The sequence below is a fragment of the Macadamia integrifolia genome, unplaced genomic scaffold (genome assembly GCF_013358625.1).
Source record: "Macadamia integrifolia cultivar HAES 741 unplaced genomic scaffold, SCU_Mint_v3 scaffold1114, whole genome shotgun sequence".
NCBI classification, from domain to species: domain Eukaryota; kingdom Viridiplantae; phylum Streptophyta; class Magnoliopsida; order Proteales; family Proteaceae; genus Macadamia; species Macadamia integrifolia.
The window spans coordinates 112857-134744 of NW_024868090.1; the positions used below are offsets into that span (position 1 = coordinate 112857).

The window sequence follows — 21888 nt, forward strand, 5'->3', positions numbered from 1 at the left end:
TTTTTTTTAACTTTTTTTTTTATGCAAAAGTGTACAAAAATGTGTTCCCAATCCATTTATGTGCGTATCTTTAGCGTATCTTAGCGTATCTCCAATACGATACGATACCCTCCGATACGTATCTTAATTTTGACCGACCGATATGGTGACCGATACCGATACTTTGATCCTTGGTTGCTAGGAGTAGGGTTTTCATTTTTGTATGTTGTGCTTCATGTTGATGGTCTTCTTCTGCTCCTGAGTGTAGTAGCTATTTTGTATTCAAGTATCTAAAACCCTTTTCTCTATATCAATAAAATTTTTTGTTATCTGTAAACAAGTGAAAAAATGCTTAAAAAGTCAGATAGGAGTGGACCATTGAAAATACACAGAAATAGCCAAATACAGGTTGGCCACATCATTGTGTTTGGCCACCAAACCTCATATATGGCTAATTTAGGAGGGTCCCTACCTATAAATATGGTTGGGAGTTGCCACAACATCGTCGACATGGCTCAAATCAGTTGGGACTGTTCTGCCTACCTTTTCCTCTTTTTCATAACCATTTAGACATTTCCTAGATGATGCTTTGCCTTGAAAGGCAAAATCATCTAGGCTTGCTTGGGTGCCTTAACTATGCTGTTCAAGACAGTTGTATGATATGCTGGGCTGTAATGTGATTCACCTGGCGCTTAAGACTATCCCAATAAAATAGAAGCGCTGCATGAGGATTTTCAGATATTGCACGTGCTTTTCGACTTTCATAATTGGTAGACCTACAAAATAGAAAGAACGTAAAGAACGAGCAACTGTTTCGAGACATACAAAAAAAAAAAAAAAATGGCTTAATCACACCAGAAACAATTATAAAACATTACTAACCAAACAAAACCCTCTTTGTCAACTCCTTTAAGCAAGACCATTCGCGATGAACTGCCGAAGAGAGGAAAAAGGCCATGAGGTATAAAAAAAACTATGTAAGAAGTACCCAGAGAAAAGAAAAAAAAAATCCTGCTTATAAAGGAAAATTGTGATCCATATTAACAATTAAAAGATTAAGGTTCATACAGGAATTATCAAGGGAAAAAAAGGAAAGATGGGAGGTATACAGTTTTCCATCTTTGCCTGCAGTAGATAAAGCCATAGCATTTGGTGCCCGCAAACCAGCTGCCACTGCATCATCAAACCAAATGCGGAACTGCAAGCAAACCGTACACTCAAATCTTGCAGATGAAAGAAATTTTGAATATAATTGTGACAAAGACAAGAAAATAAGACTCCTCATTTTTTACAAAGCCAGGTAGATGCTTGTTTCATCAAGCAGCATTGTTGTCTCTAAACAATCAAATTCTGTCGGTAGTCTTGAAGTGCCATTAAGTGAAAATAAACTAATAGTCAGGGTATGCGATCATTTGTGCTATTTCCACAATACCTGATCTATAGGGTCAGCCTCCACATGGTCCTCCAGGAACTCGGGCGATATGTAGTTCTCCCTTAGAGATGATATGTCAATTGCTGGAGGTTTTCCTATCCGTCCACACATGGAAGTGCCAGAATATGGTGGAAGATGAAGTTTAAATTTATCTGCAATAGCTGGTGGAACAAATCTGCCACCAAGGAAATGGTGGGGACCACAAAATTTCTTGGCACACAACTTTGGAGCAGTTAATGAAACCTAGAAGCAAGCACACAAGGAATTACTATGATAATGTAATAAAAACGAAAATGCAAATCCCATAACGATATTTAGAAATAAATTTGTTGAAAACTAAAATTATTGAGTGAAGGGTATACGATAAAGGGTTCCATCAGACACAGACCAGCATGTCAGGTTTAATGTCTTCGCCACTTATGTCACCTTCTTCAACATGCCACCCAGAAGGAATGTCTACAGACACAATAACAGCTGATTTCTGATGTATCTGATCATTACTGTGCAAACAAACCATCCTTCGGATGAGATCATCAAAAGGCGGCCTCGGGTCTCCTGAAGAATTTAAGAATGTGTTATCAGATTCTATATATATATATATATATATATATAGTCAAATCCTAAGTTATAAAATCACAATTCTCCCACATCACGATAAGTATATATAGAAAATGACATGAAAAGGGTAAGATAATCAGGATTTTAGGACTACCACAAATTAATCAAATGCATCTCATAGGATTAAACAGGAGTTGACAATCAGAAGGTTCAAGGTCTGGTAATTACTTTCAACTGACGTTTAAGTTTCTGCTTTAAAATTCAAGCGAATTAACTTATCAAACTACATTATAAAAATTTCACCTACTCAAATAGAGTAAATTCTGGCATTGATAAAAAAAAAAGTTACAAGAAGGCAGCACAAAACATTTTCATACTGGTAATTTTTTCAGAAGTTCCAAAAGAAATGACCACTAGTTAGTTTGACATCTCGTATTTTTGTAAAAAGTTTGCTCAAGATAAATTTGTTGAGCTATCATTTCTTCTGATGATGGAAAACAGAATTTACTGTCTGTTCTATGCTAGTTGGGGGTGCCATTGTAGTGCTGTTGGTGTTCTCATTGTTGTCAACACAGTGATGGTCAACACACACACAGATCACAGAGCAGTCATCAGTGACATGGCAGTAGCAGTACAGAGAGCAGAGTCATATGGTACTACTGGCAGAGGCAGTGCAGTATAGCAGTGTTCAGAATGACTTGGCAGAGCTTCTGGGTGAGCTGGCAGCATTTGTGAAGTTCTGGTAGTGACTGAGCAGTGTTGGATGTCTCAAATAGCTATTGGGCAGAGCATGCAGTGACATGTCAGTCAAGGTCAGCTTAGCAGTATTTTTTAGGCTTCCGGGCTTAGTTGGTAGTGTTTGGGGAGGTCTGACAGTAACTGCGAAGCACTGAGCAGTGCTCGATAGGTCAGAAAATGATTGGGCAGATTGGTCAACTTCAGAGCCAATTTGGGTAGGCCAGGTGGCAGAATTGGCAAGTGAGATGTAGATGTGTAGAGAGTCGAGTCATCTATCCAACGCAACAGGAATCGCGTCAATCCAATTCCAGATGAGCAAGACACAACCGACTCAGTACATTTAGTGTTTGAATGCCAAGTGTTCGAAAAAATGCCTCAAAAAGGTGTCACACACGTGGAGATGCTTTAATGCATGGCCAGATGTATGCATGCTACAATGCATGTGAAGATATGACATTATAATGGGAAGGGATGACATTGCAGTGTTTAACATGGGGATGACATGCATGATGATATGATGCACATAGATGCATGGAATGCATACATGTTGCCTGTATATGGGCATTGATGACATAGCATCTGAGGTGGCAATGATGATTGATAATGTACAAATGTATGAATGTGAATGTAGGCATGCACATTAGGACCATGCATAAGATGAAGCTTAATGGCATGCAAGTTCAGATGGCAAATCTCTACCAATGTGGAGCAGATCTGAGGTGGCAGGCTTGGTGGCATCATGAAATGGGCTCAGGCAGCAGGGGGCTGTAAGGCCATGCAAGGCACATCAGCACTAGTCTATGGGCCAAGCATGGCTGCACACATGAGGAAGGCTGCAGAACCAGCCCAGCAGCATAGGGCACAGGCCTTCACAAGCCCAGGGGCAACCATGGGCACAAGTCATGGTTAAATAAACTACCAAAAATACCCCCACAACACCCTTCTTTCTCTCCTCCTTTCTTCTTCTCCTTCCAACGAAAAGAACATCATCGCTCCCTCCTCCCTGCAACCACCCCCCCCCACACACCACCACCACCACCACCACCACCACCACCCACACTTTCCCGCTCTCTCCCACACCCCCTCTATCCTCACAGCTGGTTTTTGTTAAAGTTCATGCGCTACCCTCTCCCTCCACCCCACTAGAAAAGTTGCACTTTTAGGTCCAGGTGTCCGGGTACGATGGTTATTTTTTTTAGCAGTCACAACCGTAAAGCTTCTGATTCTTCAGTTCCAGTAGGTAAGGGATTCCATTTTTTATCTGTTTTTCCGCTCTCACAGTTCTTAGGAAGAAAAAGGAACTGAGGTTCAATATAAACTATTTTTTTTTTATCGTTTTGTATTGCCTCTTACCGAGTTCGTCCAAAGTTTGAGCAAGCGAAAAGGAGAGGAACAAGAAAACCTTCTGCTCGCACGACTCTTCTCACGAGTTTAGAGCACCAACTCTATTCTGCATACTTGCAATCCCATTTCCTTGTGTGTACGTGTGTGTGTGTGTGTGCATATGCATCTGTGATTTTCCACATCTCCCAACAATTGACCCACAGATTTCTACAATGAGTTTTTAATTGGTGATTTTTATTTCAACTGATCGAGAATTGTTCTAGTTGCAAGGAATGGAATATTTTCCTAATTTTTATTTTGTATGTTATTTTAGAATAGAGAGCGAGAAAGGGAGGGTGTCACAGGTGCAAAGCTGGTTTGCAGGGAGGAGGGTGGGACGGTGGCGGGGTTGCAGGGGAGGAGGGAGCGGTTGTGTTCTTTCTTTGAAAGGGGAAGTAGAAAGGAGGGAAAGAAGGGTGTTGGGGGTATTTTTGGTAATTCCTTTAGCCTTTATTACTCATATGGGGATCTAGTAAATCATTTTAACATGGTAACTTAGAACTGTAAAACACAATTTATTCTTACCAGTTTGTAAATCCTTTTCTTATCCTGTAGATCTAAGTAATTTCCCCTAAAAAAAAATAGAAAATGAAAAGAAGTTGTGACATAATTGAGCTAGAAGATGAGCTTTGGGCCAATGTCTTCATAAAAGGCTAACCTTAATACTATCTTTCCATAGTTTGAGCCTATTTCTTCAAAAATATTATAATAACTATTTACATCTAGGTAGTTGCCAAATGATTTCTTATCATGGTTCAAGATCTCGGTGACATCTCGCTATTAACTCATTTTTGGCATGGCAAGACGAGAGCACAGGCGATATATAAAATGTACAATATCTCGGTCGAGATCTCAGTGAATATCTCTGTCTTGACTCGACACAAGATCAAGTCACATGGGGTACATACATAATTTGGACCCTCAACTCAACCCAACTCAACATAACTCGATATCTCTTGCCTATCTCTCTCTATTGTGAAGACAAAGTGAGCTTTTGATGGTTTTTCTTGCTAAATCTCTCCTCTACAATGTAGATTAACAACTTCAACACTTGGAAATTGGATATCACTTCATCATCAACCTTTGGAGATTCTTTTCTTCTCAAGAACAATTTTAGGTAAACACTTCTCAAAACCATTTTTTCTTTCCATAGAAACATAGTCATAGTTGTTTGTTTCTATTGTGGAATAGCCTACGGTGAAGGGTCCGAAGTCAAAATACCATTTTGGGTTTGATTTTTAAGCAACTGAGGTTTTCACTATGTTTAGAAGGCCTAAAATAGGCTAATTAACGAGTTTCAGGGGGCTAAAAAGCCAATATGGCCACCAAAACCAACCACCGAGATGACCGGAAAAAAAAATACCAGATCTTGGGGAGCGAGATCTGGCTAAATCCTGGTATTTTTTCCCAACGAAACCTATGTCGCGATCGAGATCTTGAACCTTATTTCTCATTCCATACTCTATTATGTCTAATGGTTACCAAACAGTATATATATATATATATATATATTTTTTTTTAAATAGGCCATAAACAAAACATAAATGATACCAAAGAGAGCCTTAGTTATGTTTCTAGCATTTACAATTTCTACTCCATCCTTGAATTTGAATATTTATTAAGTAGTTTTGAGTTGAGTTTATAGGATCTAGAGACTAAGAAAGAGATGAGAGATGTGACCATGGAAAGAGTGAAGAGTTTCATTCTCTTTGTTTATAATTGTGGCAGCATTAAGGAATTCCTTCATTACAGAAGTTTTAGCTTAACTGTAGAAGAAACTACTCAATTGCAATTAACCAAACTATGGATAAATGCAAAAGATAAATATGCTTATACATATATACCAGACATCATGCTGCATTAGAGTATTACTTGGAATTTGGAAAACTATTATTCTGGATTTCATAATCAACCTCCAATGCTATCAATGACATTATGCTGCATTGTGTTCTATACAAGTTACGAGTTAAGACACAAAAGAAATGATTTATTACCGAGGAACGAGAACCCAAACAGTGCATCTACTATTATGTCAAAGTCATTTGACAAGTCAATAGGTAGGTCTTCCATCGACAAGAAAGGGATTGACAGTGATTCGAGCTACAAAAAAACATAGGAAACATTTATAATTAATGGGTGCAACCTTTTCATTCACAGGACGTTTAAATTTCGCTTACCACAGTACCTGAGTAACCAGACCACTATAAAGAGCCTTGGGAGTACGTTTTGGATAACAAACATATGGTTTATATCCAAAGTGATGCAGATGACGAGCAGCAACCAGGCCATCACCACCATTATTTCCTGGACCGCAAATAGCAAGCACACGACCATATTCATTTGGTCCGTAAACCTGCCAAAATAATGATTTCAAATGCAATGAAACATCATTTGACTTCATTAAAATCTACAAGATCTTACAGAATGTGGTTGTAAAGATGAAGAAGGTAGTTTCAACAATAGGAGACCCAGGGCAAATGGATACTTGATTCTCTTTAAGGGATTGCAGTGGTTGAGTGATTCAGGCATTTTAATGGCCAATTGGAAATGAGTCCACCACATTTGATATCAAGGTCATTTGCTTTGACTTGATTAGCCCTCCCTTATGATTCATGGGCTGTTGGTTGAAGGGCTATTCAGCAATTGTCATTCTCCAATAGGTAAAGTTAGTTCAAAATGCAGAGCAGAGGGCTGGGAATGAAGCTCACATCATCAGAGAGGCCAAAAATCATACATCCTCTTAAGACATCTTGCTCCAGCAGACACCATTTTCTTTTGATTGCATGCTAGCTAAATCAGGAAATGGGAAGGAGTCATTCGTTACAGCTCAACTGATGTGGTTTGCTTAAGTTTGACTAGGCCCTCTTTGGGATTTCCTGATCCTTGGCTCTTCTTTTCTTTAATGTCATTCATGATGAGGGAGGGGAAATGACTAATGTACATGTAGGTGCTTTTCTAATACTTAATTAATTTTTGTCAACGTATTGTGAATTAATCAGCCTAGAAAACACTCATATGCATCAAACATGAGAAGCTAACAGATGATGACCTACGGATTTCGTTCCTCTAATTCCTTTATTTCAGTTATCACAATAGAGCAATTAATAGATTCACATTCCAACGGGCTTGACTTTTTTTTCACTCTTCCCTTTTGCCTAATAAATGGCAGATATGAGCCCGTTCTATGTGGGATTCAATTACCCACAAAGTTCAATTCAAAATCCAGAACCATCAACAGAGGAACAGAAAAAAGCTCAAAGGCGAGAAAAAAAAAACCAAACAGGGTAGTGTCTAGAATTACCTCAGCTATGGATGTTGCAACACTCAAACCAGCCAATTCCTACAAAGACCGTTAAAGGCAGAGAGAAGTTAAGAGCAAAAATTAAGAACCATTAAGAACCATTAAAAAGGAACAGGGAAAAACCTAACCAACCATTAATTGGTCGACGCTAAACCCAAGAGGACCCATAAGGATCTCATCGACCTCAGCCGCCTCCTTCTGTGTCAGATAAGACACGGAGTCCGGATTATTCAAGCTCTCCAGAGACGAAGCGACCTTACCCGTCATTCCTCTCACTTGTGCAGACCTCCAACAGAAGCCAACACCAAGAGTTGCAGAACTCCATCGCCAACCCCAAAAGCCCTATCAGATACGAATAATCAAATTAACCAGCATCGGGAAGGCGGTTAGTGAATAAAGTTGAATAGTTAGTTGGTACACTAATTACAGGTTTACCGCTGGAGAAGAAGGGCACCAGAAGGAGGAGAAAGATGAAGGAGGAAGGGGAGGGTGAGTGGAGAATCTATTGGTGGCAAGGAAATTGGTGAGCAGACAATGGCATCTCATCGTTTCCCTTTTCAATCTACGTAACATCATTTCCTCGTAGCTCAAAATAATTGGGTCCTCTAAAATAATAATAATAATATGGTTAATTTGTTTTCTGGGTGCCAACCTCGAACACGCGAGAAAACTCAGAATCCCGCCTCCACCCTTTGATCCTCTAACGGTCACCCCTCTCAAATTGTGGATCAAAAGCCAAATAGCAAAATGTCAGACCAAACGTAGTCCATCTCTCGGACAGTGGTCAAGAAGTTAAACCAAGGAATGCTCCAAGGGTTGTAAAATGGGAGCCAGCTCCACGTGTTCAAATAGTGATCCATCTGGCCAGTAAAACGCCCAATTCCCATACCAACTTAGATTACGCAAAATATGTGAAAAAATAGATTTTGAATAATCCGATTAGGACATACGTTGCGTAAGTTATAAGCATTCTAAGATCCTAAACCAGCAGGTTCGGCTTAGTCCAATTCTATTGGGAACTAGTGGGGCTAGAGCGGAAAAGCATAGCATTCGGCACATTCCGATGAATTGACATTCATAGGGTCTAAGCGATATTGATATGGCATCCTAGATATAAGGATTTCTCGGCGGCTTGAAGGGCAGAGGACTCTTGGAACATGCAAGTCTTCTCTTCCATGTCTTCTTCCATAAGGATCTGGTTTATATACTTGAGAACCACGTCGGAGAAATCGCAGTCTTCAGGGCAGTCATCCTCGTGGATAACGCCTGGAGGTGGAACAGCGGGAACAGAAAAAGTGTCTGCGTTGGGAGGTAGCAAAGGAAGATCCATGAAATTGCGGTCAACAAAGGGCTGCTCAAGTTTGAGCCCGTTGCCGATGTTTTGATAGAAACCAGACTGATCATCGACTCTGAATCCGTTCCCAGGAGTAGAAAGCTCAGCAAGACACGGATCCATAATCATCTACTCTGGATGAATTCTACCACCGATTTTCCAATTCCGAATCCTAAGAGATAGATGATTTCGAAATTAACTAAAAAGGATTTGAATATTATGTGTTATAGGCGTTATTCTAAACCCGTCAAGATGCATCAAGAGAACAGCTCTAATCAAGCAACTTTGATCATACGCGAATCAATAGAAGAACCAAGGCAGATTCTCTCTCCTTTGACGAATGGAAGAATCTGTAAGAGAACAGAATTTCTCAGGTAACACAACCTAAACGAATCGAATCGGATTATCAAATCGAATGAAGAGAAGGATGAACTGAGATTAGAGAAGGGAAAGGGGCGTACCTCTGAGTGAAGTTGAAACCGTAGTAAAGCAAAAGAGAGTCACGGAAGAAGAAAGAGAGAAAGGGGAATAGGCTATTCCTAAATCCGGATAGCACTGAAATCGAAAAGGAAGAACCTCGCTCCACTCTTAAAGGAAAGGGGGGGACTGGTGAGTGAACGAAAGCCACCTTAACAGTAGCAACGAAGCATCTGGAGATAACCAAGTGGGGGCTGTCACAGCCGTCGGATGAATGGAAGCGAAATTTCGCCCCTGCTTCCTTCGACCTTCCTTCTTTGTCCTCTCTCTTTACATACAAACCCCACCCCCATCACATTTTAGACAAATGAATTATGGAAGCCCCTCTAGTCAAAACATGAGCTTCCAGATTACATAACCTAGGGACATAATAGGAAAGAATAGATTCAAACCTACTACACAAAGAGACAATATCAGAAGCTATAATATTGGTGGACCAATCCAGAGCTGTAGCAGCGCCATTTAAGCAAGTGATTAACCCAAGAGAGTCAGAACATCACTGAATTTTCCTCAAATCAAGGCTCATAGCAAGGAGGACTCCATCTCTAAGAGCTTCCACCTGCATTGAAGATGCAGAGAGACTCCTACTTGGTCTACATTTAGCAGCAACAAACCTCCTATTTTCATCATGAATGAAGACTCCCTTGCCACCACAATTGTTATTAGAAAGCCATGCACCATCCGAGAAGATAGAAAAATAACAAAATCCACAGTTGTATGAAAATGGAAAGGAGTAGGTAGGTTAGTTTGAAACATATACTGATTCCTAAAAGAACCTAATCTTCCTTCCTCAGTTGAATGATAAAACCCTGTAATATGGCACCTTCACTATTTTTTTGGACTTTCGGTAGTCATTATATATAATATATATACATATATATATGTATATATATATTGGGACTCTTCCTTGGAGCCTATGAATCCATCGAGGTTCATTCTTTAGGCCCTAGGTCATCCTGAAACACTGCAAAAATACAACTCAAATTCTTTTTAGGATTATTTAAGAGTTGTTGACACCTATTCAAACCCTATTTGAGTTACCAACTCAAAAAAGGTACCTTGGATGATTTGATTGGGTTAAATCACCTAAGGATGTGTTTAGGAGTGTTAGGCCTATTAAAATCTATAAATACATTTTCTTTAATGTTGAGAGGGATATCTCTTAGTATATGTAGTCTCTCCTTGACTATAGTGAGTTGGAAAGAGTAAGTTTTGAAGCCTAAAATGCATGAGCAAGTTGGAATTTGAATTGAAGCTTCTTTATTGAGTGCCTCTAATATTACTCTTTGTGATATCATTTGGTCTTCTTCATCAAGGTGAGACCCTCTTCTTTGTTTTATTGTTTCCTTTGACTTCTTGGGTTTTCTTTGATTGCTTTTGCATATCCTAAAGGTGTGTGATCGTACCTTTCTAAGTAGTGGTCTTGCATCCATTTTTTGTTAGATTAGTATGTTCATCCATGTTTTCTTGATGTTATTTTAACTTTTGTTAGTCTTCTTTCCATGTATGATGTTCTTTTTATCCTTCCTTTACATCTCTTAAGTTAGGTTTTGCATATGTTTTCCATGTTCCCTTAAATGTTCAGGCTAGGTTATGTTTTCTAATTATATTATTTTCTTTCATGATGATTCTAGGATGGATATCTAATTATTTGTTTCATGTAATATGTTGTGTTTTCCCCATTGATAGTTTATATTCCTTCAACGTAGTATTTTTCTTGCTCTCCATTTTTCCATATGTTGGATATGCATATAAGAGGACATGATATTATTTTTGTGTATTTCTTTATTGAATCCAAGATTCCCATTTATGTTTGTCTTGGATTTTCATGTTCATAGGTTGTCTCGTATCTTATATACGGTAACATGATGTCTTCCCTTTCTTTTGGTACATCATCTTTCTTCTTCTTTGTCTTTGCATGGTAGTTCTTCATATGATAAGATTGTATAATGTTTCTCATATGTTCTTAGCTTAATTCATGATTTTCATGCACATTAATATTCTAATCTTTTATTGTGTATTGTGATAATGATATGTGGATTCATATCTTTTTCTCTGTCTTAGCGTTAGATATTCCCTTCATAGTATTATGTTCGTATAGCTTAAGATTCATGTGTGACATCATGTTCTCATTTGCATCCCCGTGTTATATTTAGGTTTCTTTTGAGTCCATAAGCCATCACATGTTTAGGTGTCTTAAACATCATCTTTTTGTGTCTTTCTTGCATGTTGTTTTTCATCATTTCATGATTTTCTTTTCTTTTCTTTTTGAATAAACCGTTTCATGATTTTCACCGTTACGATAGGTGTTTTCCTAGTTTTCGAGGGTTTAATCATGATATTTATGATTTTGATCTTCAAATCATTATTTTAGCGATTTTGTCATGTTTTCATCTTCTTTTTCTTTTAGATGGGTACACTATGGAAGGTGGGAGGGGAAGGTAACAGTCAGGAGACTCGAACTTGAGACCTCCTAGTGGGTGTGGGCTTTTGCAAGTACCATAACCTCACCACTAACTGCATTAGGCAATTGTTGTTAATGTTTTTGTCCTTTAATTTGCTTTAGATTAGGTTTTCCTACTTTTAGGGATTTTCTAGATTTTTCTAGGCTTGTCATAGCCTCAGGGTATTTTGATAAATTTTCCTATATTTTATTGTGCATAAAATTCGGTATATATTTTTTCATATTTTCTTCATGATGATTAGGGTTTTCATCATCATGTTTAATCATTGAGCACTATTAGTGTTTCTTTGTTTCTTGTGCCTTTAAGATTAGGTTTGTGTCTTCTTCTATGCATATTATATATATATATATATTCGTTTTATTTACATTATGTATACTAACCTTTGTTTTGTAGCCAAACTTTTAGGTATATGTCTTCTAAAGCCAACCTCCTTCAACATTTTATTTTCATTATGTGATAGTTCATGATGTGTTAGATTTGTTTTGCCAAGTAATAGAAAGACCGATTTTCATTGGGCAAACTGGGGTGTCTATCACTTTCCTTTGACCAAACTTAGACCCTTTCTAAGACCAATGGTTTGACCAATTCCCCCATTAGATGGTTTTGGAGTCAATCTTTTGTTTTGTGGGTCTAAATCCTAATTTATCTGGCGATTTTGATTGATTCCCTTTCTTTTCAAACAAGTGAGATGAAGGACAAACATGTATACTCTTTTCTGACTAGATAATAGCATTTTCTCACAGTGTCCAAATATGTTAAGAAATTGGAACTAGACCATTACATTATTAAATGAGATTTGAAATCTATTTTCCAAACCATTTAATAAACGTGATGATTATGTAATTCAACAATTGGGACTGGAGCAATTATGTACCATCATGATTACCCAATAATAGTGCCGATGGTACCCTTTAAATTTTTTTTGAGGTTGCTATACTTAAAATAAGTCCCTAGAACTGTTAGGAAACTGAAACTGGATCATTCCATTATTAAATGGGAGTGGATCCTAAATATAAAACCATTTAATAAATGGCGTGATTCTAGAATTGTTCATTGGAACCATCATGATTACCTATAACCCTGCTGATGATACCCTTAAATTTGAGGTTGCTCACTCTACTGTAGTGTAGTCTCAATATAATTATTATGTAATGTTACATTTACACTTGGTATGGATTTGGAATGAGTGTGGATCCCTTTTTGCTACACTACCGCATGGTATGCATGTATTGGTGCATTTCCCTTTCTTGGTCCCTGAAAATGAGATAACATAGGCCTTTTTTACCAGAACACCTTCTCTGTCAACAAGACATTGCCCTAATTTAATCCCTGCTTCTTCTAGGCTGGCTAGTCCAATAGATCTTAGCCCGTTTGAGGTCAACAATTCTATTGTGCAGAGCCTTTTGTTCTTGCTCTTCATCAACTTCTTGCCCTTCTTATTCACCCACAATGATGGTTATCCTCGTCAAAAGATGAAGATCTAACAAAGCATATCTCCTCAAAATAAAATATCCTCAAGTTCAACCTCTACAAATCAAGATACCACTGAAAATATCTCTCCTTTTTTTTCTTTTTGGTAAAGCACTGAAAATATCTCTCAGAGGCTTGATTTTTGTGAAGAGGATAAAGTGGCAAGAGTATCTCTTTTTTCTCATACAATATTAGTTACAAAACGATATGGTAGGAAGGATGATGATCCTGCTATTGGTGACCGGGATTCTCTCTTTCAGTTGTCTGAAATGTTCGAGGGAAAAAAGAAGCAAAATATGTCACTTTCTAATTCTTGAGGTGCTGATGGCTGGTTGTACACAATCAACACAACAGCTATGAAAACAATAGCTTTCAATTGCGGAGGGGTTGCTTGCCCCTTAGGAAGAAGGGAACTCTCAAGAAAGTACCGTTTGAACCTTTTGGTTATTTCTGAAATCAAGTCAATTTCCCTTAGGCTCTGATTGTTTTGGCATGGAAAAGTTTCCATGTAAAATTTTACGGTAAAATCATATTTTCCATTGTTTGTTTTACAACTTGGAAAATTTATTTTCAAGGAAAAATTTACGAAGACCCATGCATTTCCCGGAAAAGTCTATGATAAATTTTACTTCCAATTTGTCTGTAAAATAATCCTGGTGAATCTATCGGGCTTCGCTCAACACATTTGCTCACTCACTTCTAACTTAGCAACTGAGAGCCTTCGTTCCTAGCTCTACAACTGAGAACGAGAGCTCAATCGTTCCTTCACTCTCAGATTTACTACCTTCTCAACAGTATTCTAGTGATTCTCTGCAACAATGACGAATTAGCGTGAATCCCCTTTTTGTATGTCTACGATTCTCTCTATCTTCTTCAGTTTGCCTTTGAAACCGACCGGATTGCTGCCTTCATTTGCTCAAGCAAGTTTGATTGGGAGTTTCTGGTGAGTTTTTTTTGTTCTCTCTTTCTCTCTCTGCATACATTTGCAAAATAGATCTAGGGTTTTGGCTACTTCAACATTGACTAGATCTGTCGAACCAGAGAGTTCTCTTCAGACTTCTAAGTGGGTCTCCTGCAACTGGAATCTGACCGTTGGTTTGTGCATCATCTTCCAAAGAGAGGTGCCGCCTCAAATGTTAAACTCAAGAAGTTGCAGAATTGAAATTCCCCGGAGAAGAAGAAGAAGAACTAATCGATTCAATTCTTGATATTTTCTTCTCCCTGCTTGCCTTACCTTGGAAATCCGGGACATTTTTACCAATTGAAAGCAAATTGCAAAGGCGAGAAATTCAAGATGAAGGAAAGAAAAGATCTGTGATATGGGAGTCTTTGGGTACTGTACAGAGGCCATGAATAAGAAAAGTAAATTTTGACAGTCACGGTCCCACCCTAGTCCCCCACCCCTTTTCTCTCTCTAGTCTCTCCCTCTCTTAAAAAGATCTCTCTCTCTCTCTCTCTCTCTCTCTCTGTCTCTCTCTCTCCATTTTCTAACACTTGGATCTCATGCATTTATTATTTTGCTCCATTTATTCATTTAGTCATCATTATTATTATTATTATTATTTTGGTAGATCTCATTATTATTGACTTTTCCTCCTTCCAGTTTAATACTTTCATCTCATCTCACTGGAGATGATTCAATAGACACCACGAGTGTTGATTGATCAATTTCATTGGGAATTATCAAGAATTGTTAGATCCTTATTTTTATTGATGTTGTAATTTGGGTCATCGGGTAGATGGGAGCTCCTTGGGGCACGTGTCCAAATGCTCTTAACCCTTCGATGCTCATCGCATCTTACCGTTTGTTGTAAAGAATGAGGATTTCAAAATATATTAATTTTACCGTCCTAAAATAAATGGCAAACAAACATTGGAAAATTTTACGTTGACATTTTACAACATATTTTACCCCTTAAAAACAAACACCATAAAAATTTTTTAAAATGTAAATTTTACATGTAAAAATTTCCCATGTAAAATTTTCACATGGAAAATTTTACATCGAAACAAACGGAGCCTTAGTTCTTTTGCTTTGCCATCTTCATTGGGTTTTTGTTCACTTTCTTTGTGAACCTAAAGAACACAACTCAAGTAGAATTATGATTTTGTGGAAGAATTATATTCAGGTCAATACAATTTAAATGGGCAATAGGTGTTTCCATTTACTTATTTCCAAAGGTAATCAACCTATTCTTTGTACTCTGAACAATAATATATATGAATGTTTATGCTCTTGTATATGACCAATAGTGGACACCCTTCTCCAGCTTAAGGAGCTTGTTTCTAGTCCATGGTTATTGCGTTTCTTGATAATTATTATCCAAAAAGGGTGATGTAACTCACCCCTATTATGTTGAGGTTGTGAGAAGGAACCTGTCACACCCCGTTCACACTGAACCGGAGCGGTGACCGAGTTAACACCGGTTAACCCAAACCTGCCAGGATCATCAGATACTGTATTCCACCACAGCATACACACTCTAACATCAATTCATCAGATCAGCGGAAGACTAAAATTTACCTGTAAATAATTCCCATATACTTGATACCCAAATGATGATACCATAATTATATACATTTGGGCCCGAAGGCATGATATATATACACAAAAAGAATAAAGTTCAAATATCAAGTATATACAGGAATTTATCAAAATCATCAGAGTACACAGCTCGGCTCAGTAGTGGAGCTCAACACGGCCTCAGAACTGCTGTCCCACAGCACAGCTCTCACATGCGCAGTCTACGCCGTGCTCAAACTCCTCAGGGGTCCACCAGTCCTCTTCAGGAAACTCGACTGTGGGACCCACCCCATTCTCCTCAGATGCATGACCTGCAAAAACATCTAAAAAGGGGTGTACACGTGGGATGAGCTCACTAGCTCAGTAAGTAGAGAGGTGGACCACACACAACAGTCCACACATCACAACACATCATATGCACTACATGCCATGCAAGTCATTTTAAATCACATACACCTAGTCAACATTACTAAGTCTTTGGTTTTAGTGCTACTACAACCACAGTGCGCGTATACTCCGGGTACGAGCCGCGAACTCCCTCCCGCGATACGCCCATAGGGCTGTTGGAGAAGGCCCACCGTGAGTACTCGGAAAAATAAAGACAATGCCGTCCACCGGCTCTCAACAGAAATGTAAATAAATTAAATGACAGTGCTGACTCCAGCAATTTAAAAGCAGTACGATTGGCCCTCTTGAAATACCACCGGGGTTGCCGACTGTCCTACATGACTCGCCGGGCGTAATGCCTAACCGCCACAGTGTCCGACAACCGCGACCCCTGCTTCCCCCCAAATGGCAACCCAACACCTTAACCCCTGTTGGGAAGGGTCGTAGCACGGGATGGTGAGAATCCTAATACCGCATGCTCCTATATGCAGTACGACTGCATAGTGCCACCGTGTCCCATACCACGGGCCACCAATGCATTCGTTTCCAAGCCGACCGCGGCATCTAGTCTATCAAGGCATTATGCAACATGATGTACACATTCGACATATATCATCTCATTCAATTTGCATTTAAAAGTAAACATAGCATAAATGCACATCAATGTGTGAAATGACTAATCTATATAGCATATTCATGATGACATGACTAAATTAGATATAGTTATATGAATGCCAACCAAATGCCTTGAAATAGGCCAAACGTCCTCTCTCCACTTACTTGTAGCGTACAAGGAGTCCCGCTCGGTACGGGTGAGATCCGGAGCGAATCGGGAAGGCTTTGGTGAACCTAACAAAATTGAGCGGGGTTAGTACTTCACCATTTTAGAATCAAAATTAATGAAATCCGACGTCAAAATCGTGTTTAGAACGTCGAAAGAAGGTCCCACGTCCGATTTGGGCTCGATCGGACCCAAAAATCACATTCTGGCCACTCAGGTGGGTCACTCAGGTGGGTTGTCTACCCACCGGTCCTACCCGCCGGTTTTGGACCGGCGGGTATGGACCCGCCGGTAGGACCCGCCGGTTTGGCCAGAACCCCCCTGGCCACTCGGGTGGGTCACTCAGGTGGGTTGTCTACCCACCGGTCCTACCCGCCGGTTTTGGCGGAAAAACTCCAGTTTCTTCTCAACTTCCCCCATTCCTTGGGGACCCAAATAGGGCTTTTCTCAACCCATTCCTCACACCTTTAAAGTCCCATAGGATGGTTCTAGCTTAGATCTAAGTTAGATTCGAGTGAGGGGAACCATCTTACCTTCTTTGCTCAAGAATGACTTCAAACCCTCCAAATCACTTCCAACTCACAATGCTCCTTCTACCTTGTCAATATCTCTTCAAATCCTTCAAGATCAACACATAAATCATCTATTAAACCTTAGATCCATCATTTCAAGAGGTGTTTACAAGATCTTAAGAAATCATACTCGAATCAAGGGTTTAAAGCGTGGGTTTGGCGAATGTTTATAAAACCCAGCTTTTCTTACCTCCAACTGTAGATCTCGAGTTGAAGATTACTCTCCCGGCACCGGAATGGCAAGATCGAGCTTCGGCGCCGCTGAAATCCTTCCTTTCTTCTTCTTCCTTCTTCTTCCTTTCTTTTTCTCTCTCCTCTTTACTTTTCTCACCAAACGTACGAGGGTAATAAATGGAAAGAAAAGAAGTCATAAAGCTTTATATACTATTCCTACTTAAGTGAATAGTGACGGATGGGTCACTCAGGTGGGTGGGTGTACCCACCTGACATACCCATCCGAGAGTAAAAACTTGGGATTTTGACCGGGCTCGGACCTCGGCTCGGGCCCTACCCCAAGCATACAATGTAGCATACGTATATAACCTTAAAATACGGATATAATACCTGTTCTATCCGTACATAGCCTTATGGTAGGTGCACGTACACGGTTTGGGCACTCCCGTCTCTTCTGGCACTGGCTCGGACTTGTCGGGCCAGCCGGTGTTTAAGGTCACCCGTGCCATCATAGCCCATAAGGAACTCGCTCTAACATCCTCTGGCTCGGTTCCTGCATGGTTAAACCGGTTCTACCGCGAAATCAGACCGGGTTTAAGAAGCGGGATATTACATTACCCCCCCCTTCTGAAAAATTTCGTCCTCGAAATTGCGTACCTGGTTGATCAAAAAGATAAGGGTATTTGGCTCGCATTTCTTCTTCTACCTCCCAAGATGCTTCTTCAAGTGAATGGTCAGCCCATCGCACCTTTACATAGGAAATGGAGCGGTTGCGAAGGGTTTTCACCTTCCGGTCCAAAATTTCAGCTGGCTGTTCTGTGTAGGTCATATCAGCTTCTAGGTACCCTGGTTCCACGGGTAGTACATGAGATGGATCATGCACGTACTTCTTCAGCATGGATATATGGAATACATTGTGAACATTTCCAAGTGAAGGTGGCAGAGCAAGCATGTAGGCTACTGAGCCAACCCGGGACAAGATCTCAAATGGTCCCATGTATCTTGGGCTCAACTTCCCCTTTCTGTGAAACCTTTGCAAACCTTTAGTAGGAGAGATCTTGAGAAATACCTTTTCTCCTGGCTGAAATTCAATCTCCTTCCTGCGGGTGTCCGCATAGCTCTTTTGACGGGACTGAGCTGCTTTAATCCGTTCCCTAATAACGTCGACCTTGTCACAAGTCATTTGGATCATCTCAGGTCCTAACATTCGACGTTCACCTACCTCATCCCAATAAAAAGGAGTTCTGCACTTTCTGCCATATAGCGCCTCATATGGAGCCATCCCAATTGTAGCTTGGTAACTATTATTATATGCAAACTCCATAAGAGGTATATATTCTTCCCAGCTGCCACTCATCTCCATTGCACATGCCCTGAGCATGTCTTCCAATATCTGTATGGTTCGCTCCGACTGACCGTCCGTCTGTGGGTGAAAAGCTGTACTCAAGTTCAGTTGCGATCCCAAGGCACGCTGTAAGCTTTTCCAAAATCTGGAAGTGAACCTTGGGTCCCTATCTGAAACAATGCTCACTGGCACTCCGTGTAAACGCACTATGTTGTCCATGTAAAGTTGTGCTAGTTTGGCCATGGAGAACTTGGTCTTGATAGGAATGAAATGAGCAGTCTTGGTAAGCCGATCCACAATCACCCATATCGCATCCATTCCCTTAGGTGTACCTGGTAGTCCGGTGACGAAATCCATTGTAATCCTTTCCCACTTCCATTCTGGTACTGGGAGTGGCTGAAGGGTACCATAAGGTCGATGCCTCTCAGCTTTCACCTTCTGGCAGGTAAGACAAGTCGCCACATACAAAGCTATGGTGACTTTCATGCTTGGCCACCAGTAACTCTGTTTGAGGTCTTTGTACATTTTGGTACTTCCTGGGTGGAGTGAGTACTCGGAGCTGTGTGCTTCTCTCACGATTTTATCCTGTATATCCAAATCATCGGGTACACACAATCTGTCTCGAAACATCAATGCCCCATCACTGGCTAAAGTAAAATCTGGGTCGTTCATTGTTTGGTCTTGAACCTTAACCCTGATCTGCTGTAATTCAGGATCCAAAGGTTGCTTCACAATCACCTCTTGCCTAATTGCCGGATGCACTTGTAGAGCCGATAAGGATGCCGTCAACCATTTAAGGTTTTCTGGTTGAGGTTCAAGCTCTAGGGTTGCCCCTTCATACAAGAGGGTCTCTTCCATTAGCATCGCTTCTTGCACAAGTGGTGAGCTTACTGCTAAGCATGAAAGCGACACAGTCTGTGTCTTCCGACTTAATGCATCTGCCACTACATTAGCCTTGCCGGGATGATACTGAATATCGCAGTCATAATCCTTCATGAGTTCAAGCCATCTTCTCTGTCTCATGTTCAGATCCTTCTGAGTGAAGAAGTATTTCAGGCTTTTGTGGTCACTGTATATTTCACACTTCTCCCCATACAAATAGTGTCGCCAGATCTTAAGGGCAAAAATGACTGCCGCTAGTTCCAAGTCATGAGTGGGGTAATTCTTCTCATATTCCTTTAGTTGTCGGGATGCATATGCTATTACTTTCCCGCGTTGCATGAGAACACAACCCAACCCAACTTTGGAAGCATCGGTATAGACCGTCATCCCACCTGTGCCTTCAGGAATAGTCAGCACAGGGGCAGTCACCAACTTTTCTTTCAATTCCTGGAAGCTCTTCTCACATTCTTCTGCCCAGTCGAATTTCACACCCTTTTTCGTCAACTTGGTCATTGGTGCTGAGATCCGAGCAAAATTCTCGATGAAACGCCGGTAATATCCAGCCAAACCCAGGAAGCTTCTAATTTCAGTAACATTCTTGGGACTTTCCCATTCCACTACTGCTTTTACCTTAGCAGGATCTACTTCGATTCCAGCTTTAGACACTACGTGCCCCAGGAATCCAACTTGTTCAAGCCAGAATTCACACTTGCTGTACTTGGCAAACAACTGTTGATCTCTCAACCTCTGTAACACCATTCTCAAGTGTTGAGTGTGCTCCACCTCGGTCTTGGAGTAGATCAAGATATCATCAATAAAAACAATTACCCATTTGTCGAGCACATCCTGAAATACTCGATTCATTAGATCCATAAATGCTGCCGGCGCATTGGTTAACCCGAAGGACAACACTAGGAACTCATAATGGCCGTATCGAGTCCTAAATGCTGTTTTGGGTATATCACTACTCTTTATCTTGAGCTGATAATAGCCGGACCGAAGGTCTATCTTCGAAAATACTCTGGCTCCCTGCAACTGATCAAATAAATCATCAATGCGTGGCAATGGATACCGGTTCTTAATGGTTAGCTTATTCAACTCCCGGTAATCTATGCATATACGCAAACTACCATCCTTCTTCTTGACAAACAACACCGGGGCACCCCAAGGTGAAACACTTGGGCGAATAAACCCCTTTTCCAATAGTTCCTGCAACTGCATCTGCAACTCCTTCAATTCAGCTGGTGCCATCCTATATGGAGCCTTAGATACTGGAGCTGCTCCAGGAGTCAAGTCTATGGCAAACTCCAACTCTCTATCAGGTGGTAAATGCATCAGATCATCTGGGAAAACATCGGGAAACTCTTTAACCACCTTTACTTCTTCTAGAGGTGTAACTCTTGCATCAACATCGAGTACCGAGGCTATGAAACCCTGACATCCACTTTCTAGCAACTTTATCGCTTGAAGAGCGGAGACGAGGACCTTCCTCACCCTTTTCATTGTATCTGCTCGGTACACCCACTCTTTCCCTTCGACATCTGTCACCTTAATCAGCCTTTCCGCACAGATCACATTAGCTCGATGAGCTGACAACCAATCCATACCCAATATAACATCAAAATTCTGCATATTGAATTTAATGAGTTGTGCATCAAAGTTCTTCCCACTAATCTCCACTGGGCACGGCCCATACACTTCCTTCAACTGTGCAATTTTACCAGTAGGCATACTAACAATCATTCCATGGTCTAGGATCCTGGGTGACATCCCAAGTTTCCCTACAAATCTCTTAGATGCGAATGAATGAGTAGCTCCTGAATCAAATAAAACATAGGCTGGTATGCCCGATATGGGTAGGATACCTAATATAACAATGTATATAATTTCAGCAGGTCATCAAATTAATCATAATGAACTTCTTAATTTAAAATGTACCTGCTACAACTTCTGTACTAGCCTCAGCTTCCTCGGCTGATAGGGCATACATCCTTCCCTGCGGTTGATTTCCTCGAGGCAAGGGAGGTCGGTAAGCAGAGGGCTGACTGGAGGGTAAAGCTGGTCGGGATCGACAGTCCTTCGCATAA

The 21888-nt window shown here is 40.3% G+C and overlaps 1 protein-coding gene across 4 annotated transcripts; it reads right to left on the reverse strand.

Annotated features, from left to right (window-relative positions):
• Positions 1-287: 287 nt before the first annotated feature.
• On the reverse strand, positions 288-9343 carry LOC122062793 (pyridoxine/pyridoxamine 5'-phosphate oxidase 1, chloroplastic-like). 4 transcript variants are annotated; one of them, XM_042626434.1, is made up of 11 exons: positions 9186-9343; positions 9020-9074; positions 7524-7733; positions 7392-7430; positions 6276-6443; positions 6085-6190; positions 1800-1966; positions 1412-1654; positions 1089-1177; positions 862-912; positions 288-755 (listed from the first exon to the last, which is right to left on the reverse strand). In XM_042626434.1, the coding sequence occupies exons 3-11, from the start codon at positions 7656-7658 to the stop codon at positions 623-625; spliced, it is 1131 nt and encodes a 376-aa protein (XP_042482368.1). In that variant the 5' UTR covers positions 7659-7733; positions 9020-9074; positions 9186-9343; the 3' UTR covers positions 288-622. The 4 variants fall into 4 exon arrangements, with proteins under 4 accessions (XP_042482368.1, XP_042482369.1, XP_042482370.1 ...); XM_042626435.1 differs by lacking the exon at positions 9020-9074 and having other exon boundaries at positions 9186-9328; XM_042626436.1 differs by lacking the exons at positions 9020-9074; positions 9186-9343 and adding an exon at positions 8044-8181.
• Positions 9344-21888: the final 12545 nt, after the last annotated feature.

Bases quoted from the DNA above. Each gene is read 5' to 3' on its own strand.
- LOC122062793 (XM_042626433.1), bottom strand. From the start codon at position 7,967: ATGATGTTACGTAGATTGAAAAGGGAAACGATGAGATGCCATTGTCTG. The intron at 1,967-6,084 runs GTAATAAATCAT...TAAATTCTTCAG, and splicing joins GTTTGGGTTCTCGTTCCTCG to GAGACCCGAGGCCGCCTTTT. The intron at 756-861 runs GTTAGTAATGTT...TCTATTTTGTAG, and splicing joins GACAAAGAGGGTTTTGTTTG to GTCTACCAATTATGAAAGTC.